Source organism: Semicossyphus pulcher, unplaced genomic scaffold (genome assembly GCF_022749685.1).
Source record: "Semicossyphus pulcher isolate SPU_LCO1_2020_fin unplaced genomic scaffold, fSemPul1.0.p SCAF_16, whole genome shotgun sequence".
In the NCBI taxonomy this organism is placed as follows: domain Eukaryota; kingdom Metazoa; phylum Chordata; class Actinopteri; order Labriformes; family Labridae; genus Semicossyphus; species Semicossyphus pulcher.
Window position 1 is genome coordinate 24,567,842 of NW_027211670.1, and position 9,738 is coordinate 24,577,579.

At 39.7% G+C, this 9,738-nt stretch overlaps 1 protein-coding gene across 1 annotated transcript; it reads left to right on the forward strand.

Annotated features, from left to right (window-relative positions):
* Positions 1-343: 343 nt before the first annotated feature.
* Positions 344-8,299, forward strand: arf2b (ADP-ribosylation factor 2b). The gene is made up of 5 exons (XM_069664021.1): positions 344-416; positions 2,824-2,981; positions 3,941-4,051; positions 6,102-6,226; positions 6,402-8,299. The coding sequence occupies exons 2-5, from the start codon at positions 2,834-2,836 to the stop codon at positions 6,561-6,563; spliced, it is 546 nt and encodes a 181-aa protein (XP_069520122.1). The 5' UTR covers positions 344-416; positions 2,824-2,833; the 3' UTR covers positions 6,564-8,299.
* Positions 8,300-9,738: the final 1,439 nt, after the last annotated feature.

Here is a 9,738-nt window from a genome sequence, read left to right on the forward strand (position 1 = left end):
TAATACAGAATCCTTAACATATCTTCCAACGAAAACCACCATTACATGAGAAATCCCCCAGAGACCCGCTACTCAGTCCTGTTATCCACTTTTTCCACAATGCCTGCGTCTGAAACTTGAATAAACTTGTGTGCAGTTCACTTCCTCGACATTTTGTGCAATGTGCAAACAGGAACCTGCTGGTGCTGTGATTGGACAGCCGGACAGCATGGGCGGTATATTAAGTACACTATTTGAGCTCTGATAGGACAGTAGGACAGCAGGGGCGGGTTATTAGGTGCAATAGTTGCGCTTTGATTGGACCAGGTTTGATAGTGGGAAGTGCCCGTACACCGGTGTCTCCCTGGCTGCGCAAGACGCCATTTTGGAGTGACAGTGAAAGATAACGGAAAGATCGAGAAGCTGTCTTTCTAAAGGTAATAACTCGCACAAACGCGCTATTTTTTGTCCTAAAATGTCAAAATATGTGAACTCAATGTTACTCCGTGCGACCGACTCGTTTTGTGCGGTGTTTAACTCAACGTCTCGGTGTTCACTCTTTACTGTGACGCGGCATTTAGCTAACGGTTAGCTGGTTAGCTAAAACAGATCCTGTAAAGGAACAGATGAAGGCTGTCACTGTGGGTTTTGACAAAATACTGGACTTCAATTCCACAGACGGGTTTCAAAACACGTCAGCGTTATATGTATTGATAATCAATCACTAAATATTGTAAATGGTGGTGCTTTTTTCGACTGTATACGTTGGCGAAATTGGTGTCGCCCGATAGGAGCAAGCTAACATAAGCTAGCAGGCTAACTAGCTAGCTGAAGCATCCGCCCATAGTAAAGAGAGCGGTAATCTGCCTCGATTGGAAGTAACATGTTAACGCTCTCAAACGTTGGCTTTACTTAAATCTGAATAAATCAATTATCCTTTATAAGCTGTGCGCTTTTACTTTACATTTTACCGCACGGACGCGGATTGTAAACGTTAGCTGGATTGTCGGCCTTTTTGCTAAGGTCGAGATGTTGTTAGCGAGCTAGCGTCTTGTGACGGCTCACCCATACAGTAACATTATCCCTGCCGCAAGTGCACAGGGATGGAGTTTGCCAGCTGGAACAGGCCTCTCTTATCGGCTGATCGGTTAGCCCCTCAGTTTATCCGGGTTAACTCCGGACCTGCCTCTGGATACATGATTGTTAGCTTTAAAGTAAGATTTTTGTAGAAAGGATGCCAAATTTAAACCGTGTTCTCTATTAATGCGATATGGGCGATATGGCCAAAATCCTATATCATGATATAGGATTTTTTTAATATCTCGATAACGATATATGTCACTATATATTATGTTTTCTGGTCATTTAACAAATAATTAGTCAATATAAAATAACCACATGGTAAAGCCTATTTTTGGATAATCCTGTGTGAATTAGATATTTGACAAATAAAAAGTACTGAGTTTCCGCTTCCCTCTATGGTTAGCTGAAAGCTCACTCCCACCTGCAAGGAATAGAACATAAAGTATTGTCAAAATGACGTAAAAATTGCCATAAAGCAGTTCAGCCGCTGGTTTTGTGACATCACTATGGAGACGATATAGAGAAACACATATGATAGACATTTTCATATTGTTTTAACAACCGTTTGATAATGGCTGACGTTGACGGTTGGTGCTGGCTGGTAACGTATAGCCATAAACTGTAACGTAAATGTTTAACCATTAGCTTAACATTCAAACTACTGGAATTCTTTGACTACTAGACAGGTCATTGCAGACACTGTGGCTACTCATACATTATTTGCATCTAGTTTTAATAAACAATGTAAAACCAAAGAAAAAACAGATGTATTGTTAGGATATGTAATGCAAAGAGCTAATAAACATCAGATCACAATTTATTTACTAAATAGTGTGAAAATATATGTTTATTAAGAACCACTGAACCTGCAGATACAAGATTGAATTAAATTATATACATCATTTTCTTATTTTTTATTTTACAAATTCCTTCTTTGGATGTTGGGATGTAATAACTTATTAAAACATCACCAGTATGTATTTCAGTGCAAAGTAAATACCTTTTATTGACTTGTATGAAACAGATAATCCCCAAATAGCCGAAACAATCAATCTCACTGCAACAGGAAAGAATAAGAGATAAGATAAAATAAGATTTGCTAATCTGGAGGAAAGTGGATTGATTTTGATTGACATGTAAAAACGAAAATATCAAGCTGCAATAAAAAATGACTGTTCTTCTCTAATTTAGCTCGCATGAACAAGGCTTCAGGTTGTTTTAGAAGGCAATGTCCTCTTTTGTTTTAGCTCAAAGCTAAAGCTAGGCAATAGCTTTGGGGGATTAGGGGCAAAAACTGAAATGATATAACACTTGGGGTCAAAAGTACTTTTATGAACCTTCTAAAACATTTAGAACTATTCTGTGGTTTGCAATTTTAATAAAATGGCAGTGTATAATTAAAATATACACGCTTCTAAGACAAGACAGGGTCTTATAGTTACAGAGTTCATAGGTGCACTGTCAAATGTAAAAACAGCCGAAATGAGTGCCGTGGCAGTTCTAGAAAAAATAAACCAGTCCCACTATGTTGGATTCACTGTTTACGTTACCATATAAACTTATTTTATCTGCCTGTGTTGATCATTTATCTGTGCTATGATTAACTGAGCAACAATGCTCAAATATGAAATTGACCACGTTCTCTATACGTAAGTTTCACTGGTTGGCCGTTTTCTGGGTGGTGCTCCTTTCTATCTGACTGAAGTAGAAACGGTACAAACAAAATATTCCTCTAACCCTATTTCTCTTTCTCGCTTTCAGCTTCGTCACCATGGGGAATGTATTCACAAACTTATTCAAGGGCCTGTTTGGCAAAAAAGAGATGAGGATCCTCATGGTCGGGCTTGATGCTGCTGGAAAAACTACCATCCTATATAAACTGAAACTTGGAGAGATAGTCACCACCATTCCCACCATCGGTATTTATATCTATACATTTATACATTACTTGTATTTTTCAGTGTTTTTAATCTTACAACACTTTGTGTAAAGAGTTGGGTATTGTCTGAATGTTTTTCATAATAGTGCCACAATAATGTCCAAGTTTGGACTGATATTAAAATTCACAATTTATGATGCGTTGCTTTGGAAACATGTTATTCAATACACACAAAAAGCATATAGTTCTAAAATGTTGAATATCTAAACAAAATAAGCTGTTTCAGAAATTTGCCTTAATGAATTATCTTTTTAAAATTGGCACAGTATTGATAATAAATTATGGAAATAGCAACATGGCCTAGTGCCATATTAGAAGTTGCAATTTTGTTATGAATGTGTGACAGAAATGCAGTATTATTAAATATGTTTGCTGTGCAGAGATGCCCTGTTCTCCAGATCTCTAGGTGAAAGAAAAGATGTTGGTAGACCCAAAAAATGACCCATAAATAAGATTTAATTGAAATTTTAAATTGTTATGGAAACATGAACTTTCCCGCTTACCATGAATTATACCACTCTCAACATATCTATTAAAATAGTTGCAGTAGGTTTTTTCCTACATTGGGCAGCACAACATTTTTAACAAAATTGGAAAAACTAATTTATATTAGATGTTGTCTTAACACAGTACGCTTTGTGAGAACTCTCCTAAATCAAATGCAGTGTAAGGCACAATGATGATCACAAACTATATGATCAGAAAATAAACCCTTTTTGTAGCCTTGAAGATGAGCTCATTGATAGGCTCTGATATGTATGCTTATCTCAAACACTCTTATTGAACCAGGCTTTTACATGAACGTGATTTCAGTGTAACTTGTACTGTGTTAGATATCGGCCTTTGTTAACACTGGCAGGTTGGTGCCCGCATTCCAAAACTTGACTGTACAACATTTTTCAGTTGGTGGCTCATCCGTGTTTCTCCTCTTCTGTCCAGGTTTTAACGTTGAAACTGTAGAATACAAGAACATCAGCTTCACAGTGTGGGATGTGGGCGGTCAGGACAAGATCAGGCCGCTGTGGCGCCACTACTTCCAGAACACTCAAGGTGAGGGGGACTATCCCAGCTGGCAGTGTCAGTGAACATCACTGCCTATAGGTGGCCTCATTGATGCATAAAAGATGATCTTAATGCTAGTCAACCCATGAGTCATGCACCATTGTTCAATTCTCAAAGGGTGTATTGTGTGACTCCTCTACTGTTTCCTGAAATTGAATGCATCAGTTTGTAAAGGGACTGCAGGGTGGCTTGTGGTGACGTCACCTGCAGGTATTTTCTGAATTTTGACAGCGTTTAAAACCAGTTTACACCCACAGAAATGTACCTGCCAGTCCTCTTTTTGTGAGTCCTTTTCTTGCACGCACCGGCAAACATCACAATCACAGAGTGAGCACTCAAGTGTGAAATTGAAGTGAGAATCCTTTTTGGTTAGATACAGAATGATTAATAATAAAGGCCCAGGAGTATTCAAGAGGTGACATTACCTACTCCATGTTAAATTGGTTGTTTTGCCCATCTGTAAAGAAAGTGATGCTTTGCGGAGCGTACAAACGCAGAGCCATTGACTTGCTAACTGGATAATACCACAACCCTCTACCTCCAGGTTTCCTCAGCCTGGGGATTTGAGACTTAATTTGTCCCAAAATAAATCTGAGCATAACTAGATGATTGAAGGGATAAGAAAAGACGGAACACCGTGGGAAAATGTCAAAACTTCTACCACTCCAAGCCTCATCATTTTATTCAAATAAAATAATGAGGGTAAACTTTTGTTTTTTCATGTCAAACAAAGGCCATACATAATAACATGTGATGGGGACCAACAAGTGGACACTGCTTTGTTTTAAGGGGTCACAAGCCAAACAGGTTGGGACCCAGTGCTGCATTTTAATCCTGAAAAACTGTCGGCAGATACTGTGGAAGTTAAGCCTTTCTTCTATGCACCAAACAGTATTTGACTTTCAGTGTATGACCTTTCCAAACTGCAACGGCTAAGAGAAGCAGCAAATCTTCTTACTTAAACTTAACAACAAGTGCAGTATAAGTGAAAATGTTTGCAGTTTTTAAAACCTTAAAAAGGCTCATTTAGTCTAATCTAGTGCTGTATGAAAACAGAGGATAAACCCTGGTATTAGACATTGTGCTTTCAGTGAATATTGAGTGTATTGTTACAGTGATATTCTGCTCACTGCAGAGGGGCTGTAATTTAACAGACGTAGAGAAAGTCGTGCTGCGTACAGATGCTGGTGCAGCAACCAGTGCCAACTCCTCTCCGAGCTCCTGTTTCAGGATGCAAAAATAACCTTTTTGTCATATAGGAAGCTACAAGGACAACGAAACATTCACCACACAGACACATAAATCAGGAAGTGTACTCATCAGATACTGAACATCCTCATTATTCACTTGTCCCGGCCAGGAGGATTTCAAATCTTTTTTTCGTGTCTCTTCTGTTTTCACAAGAATAAATCTTATAAAGTAGAAAACTGCCATTGTAGTGCTTCGTGTAGGTTACATCTGCCAATCACTGTGTCAGAGCAGGTTTCATCCACCAGCTTTCAAAGACTAAACTCTTGCTGTGATGTAATTTTTAAAACTATCGCTTCCCTGTGGTTTCTATCTCGTGTGTTTTGCCACAAGTCTTTGTCTGCTTCCTCAAAATGCTGCGTTTCCATCATTTATAGGATTAGGTCTGAAAATGACTTGACGGCTAATATATTCAGCTACATTTAAAGTCGTCAGACATCATGCGTCATGTAGGTGACTTTCAGCAGCTCACATTTAAATATCCGGTTCATGTTTTGGGCTACATCGGTTTAGATAATGGTCACGTTATAATCGCAGAGTTTAGCATGTTGTTTCTGCATTAATTCCAACACAGTATAAATATAGTTGTGACTTCTGTCAAGTCAAGGAGACTTATTTCAGCAGCCGGAGCAGTTTGTACACAATTAATAATTCATCAAACAGAGTCACAGGTTTTGATCCGGAAGAGAAAAGACTGCTTTGGAAGCAGCTGTAACTAAAAATACTGATATATGTAACACAATTATTAGAAGTCTATTGGCCTTAACAGTTTGTGTCTTTCTGTGTGCAGGGCTTATCTTTGTGGTGGACAGCAATGACAGGGAGAGAGTGAACGAGGCGAGGGAGGAGCTGTCCAGAATGCTCGCTGAGGACGAACTCAGAGAGGCCGTGCTGCTTGTTTTCGCAAATAAACAGGTGAGTTCCCCTTTCAGTTTCTGTGAACGCTTTAGAAATTTGACTATAAATCTGAGATTGAGAACCTATCTTCTCCAGAAAGGTCGCAGATGGTACGCTTTTGCTTCTCAACATGAATAGATGTAGATGTATCTGTCAATCCTGTATGATGACGCACTGTTTCTTCTTCCTCCAGGATCTCCCCAACGCTATGAACGCTGCAGAGATCACAGACAAGCTGGGCTTGCACTCCCTCCGCCAGCGCAGCTGGTACATCCAGGCCACCTGCGCCACCAGCGGGGACGGCTTGTACGAGGGCCTGGACTGGCTCTCCAACCAGCTGAAGAACCAGAAATGATCCATTCCACCAGTTTTGATTTTTGTTTGTTGTTTATTTTTTCTGTTTCAACACAGCGGCAGCACCGGATCCAGGCCCCCTCGCTCCCATCTAACCCAAACCTCGACCTAAGCTCTTTCTTTCAAGAACTTCCTTCATTCCCTCTTTTCTGCTTCTCCCCTCGTCCCTCGTCAGTACTCTTTGGGGCTCTAGCCTGTGCTGCTTGTGTGTATGTGTGGGCGTGCATGTGTGTGTGTGCGCGTGTACCTTGTGTGTTCAGCGAGTGTGTGTGGGTGTGAAGGCGTCTCTGCGTATGTTGGCTGGGATTGGGAGTAACCCTGGCGTGCCTTTTACACACCTCCTGTGGAATCAGCAGTCTGGTTTTCAAGCCCCTCTCTCCATCCACCAAACTCAGCCTCTGCCCCACTCAGCCTGCCCCCACTCCAAGTCTTGCACGGCCCCCCTCTCCCCCCACCCTTACTCTCCAGAGGAAGCATGGTTTTCATACGGCAAAGAAAGAGCAAGGGTGCAAGCTCTCCCCCCCGCTCCCTGTAGTATATATCTGTGTTAACTAGAAGCGACCACCTCATGTAGACTGAATGCTAAATGTTCATTTTAACCTCTTTTGATTTTGAAACCTCAAACCCACCAGTAAGAGATTCAGCAAATTGCATCTTAACCTGTATCAGGTCGAAGCAAATCAAAAACTAGAGAAAAAAGGACAAAAAAAACTACAACGCCCATCCTCGATCATTCTGGTGTCATTTGAAAATCATGCTGTTTGTTTTATTATTATTATATTGGACTATAACAGATTATTCTTAGCAATGGTTCTCCAGTGAACACTACCTTTGTCCCCCCCCCCCACCCACTAAGCGAGACCGTGAAGCACAAGGCACCCAACAATCTTTAAAATAATCGACTATAAAATTAGATCCTGCGAGAATATGCAAGTCTTTAAATCTTTTTGGTATATTACATTGAATTCCCTGGATTAAATTGAAAACAACCTTCAGTATAAATCATTCTGACAGTGTTTCTTCTCTAAAAAAACAAGCTGTTGGGCTTTTCACAGACATCTGACTGACACAGGTTAACTGGCTTCGGTTTCCTGATACATTCACAAGCTTCACATGTTATTCCTTTACGAGATGTTACATGTGTGTTTTTTTCTGTAACTAGTTTTAGCATTTCTATTTGTACTACGACTGCTGAACCAAATGCATCTGAGCAGTATGACAAATCCTGTATGTGAAAAAGTAGTGCGTCCTCCAGGCCCTGCTTTTCATTTTGACTGAAGAGTTTTTCTCACAAACGGTTGGCAGTTTTACGCTGAAATGTGAAAGCATCCGGCCGTCTCGGTTCTCCTGGTTGGGATGAAGGATTGGCACCTAATATGAAGGCTCTTTAACTGTGAACGATCAGAAAGAGAGGAAGGCTAGTTCCAACGTCTTGGTGTTTACAGGCTACTACTACACATTATAGCGCTGCATACTTCATGATGAAAAGACCAACACAGCAAGCACTCGCTCTGTTTTCAGTAGCTCGTCAGTGAGCTGGAAGGACTCAGTGGTAGACCTGTTGAGGGGAAAGGGTGTGCAGTTAACTGGTCGCGTGATTCAGCAGGCGTTCTCGGTGTCGAACCACGGGGGTAAAGCTGGCACTTCTGTCAAGAATGATTGTAAATCTGTAAGTTCCCCTGTAAACTGTTTCTGTGGGGATTTCCTGAACACATTAATAAACATGATTTGATCCAACAGTTTGTGCTGAAAGAGACTTTTCTGTTTATATTTGCATGTTTTAGAGCTCTGTGTCTCGTTGTGACTAAACGCATTGAAAACTAACCACATTTATTTCAGGCTCGGCTGCAGGGCTCGTAGCATATTATTTTTTCTTAATTGATCCTTTGACATAAAAAGTAGTTAAAGATAGTAAAAAACGATGACATTTACTTGTCTGGCTGTTGATGGATTCACTGATAGATCTTAGGACACAATAGACACATTAAAATGACAGAGCTGTATATAACCCACTTCTTTCTCATGCTTTAGTGCATTTTTCTTTTTGTTATACTAAAGACCCAGAAGGAAAATGTATCTATATTGCACAAAGTAAGTTATTTAAAAGAACTCAGACACGGAGCATTTGCACTGTTGCAGCAGCGTCTGTAACATTTATCGATTGTACACAATTAATTCAAAAGACTTTTAAAGGTGAAAAATGTCTCTGATTAAAGTGAATATTTATGGTATTTTTTTCCACCTCTATGACAGTTAACTTAATACTTTTTGGATCAAAGACAAAACAAGACATCTGAGGACACCATCTTGGGCTTTTGGGAACACCCTGATGCCTTCAGTTTATTTCCCTATGATGTGTCAGTCATCCATATTCCTAAAATAAGATATGTAGTTTCTGGGATAATAAAATGCATTTCAACATGTACTGTAAGTCTGTACAGGTAATAGCCTTGGGTTGGTTGTAACTCTAAAAACATTTAATTTCAGGAGATGCTTTTACTCTACAGTTGTAACCCATGTTTGCTGAGAACATTAACATTCTTATTTTAAACTTTCACAATGAAAGAATTAAGTAAAACGGGCTTTACAAGGTATTTAGAAACCTTTTGATTCTGATATTTCATCTGATTTAATAAAGTTTGTGGTGATGAAGATGTGTGTAAGCATGTGTTTTCCTTCCAGACCCACCTTTCTTAAAAACATCCTGCAGCCGTTGGGGGATAAAATGTTGCATCTAGGTTAGAACTCTAATTGGTTCATGAAATAATTGCCTCAGTAAACGTGTTTGCTCTTGAATTTGTGCTTTGATGTGTTTTTTCTTGACGCTGGAGGTTCACAGGTCTGTAAATATTTAACTCAGATTGGACCTCTGGTTAAACTTTACCCGTGACAGGGTGAGAGGAAAGAAAAACAGGTTAGCTACCTGTCTGTCTCTCTCTCTCCGTCTGTCTCACTCTACAGTTATGAGTTTCAACCAGCAGGTGGAGACAAAGAGCCATCATATGTGCAAGTGTTCTTCTGCAGCGAGTTACATGATTTTTAACAATATTTAAAGCTTAACGAAACTCCAGAGTAAGATCCAGACATTTGACAAACAGAAATAGAGCTGTACATTATATAAACAAACAAAATATTAAAAAACATTAATGCAAACAAACATTAGTAGGGCTGGAGAA

Excerpts from the sequence above, each read along its gene's own strand:
- arf2b (XM_069664021.1), top strand. The coding sequence starts at position 2,834 with ATGGGGAATGTATTCACAAACTTATTCAAGGGCCTGTTTGGCAAAAAA. Across the intron at positions 2,982-3,940 it reads CACCACCATTCCCACCATCG|GTTTTAACGTTGAAACTGTA; the intron begins GTATTTATATCT and ends TCTTCTGTCCAG. Across the intron at positions 6,227-6,401 it reads TTGTTTTCGCAAATAAACAG|GATCTCCCCAACGCTATGAA; the intron begins GTGAGTTCCCCT and ends TTCTTCCTCCAG.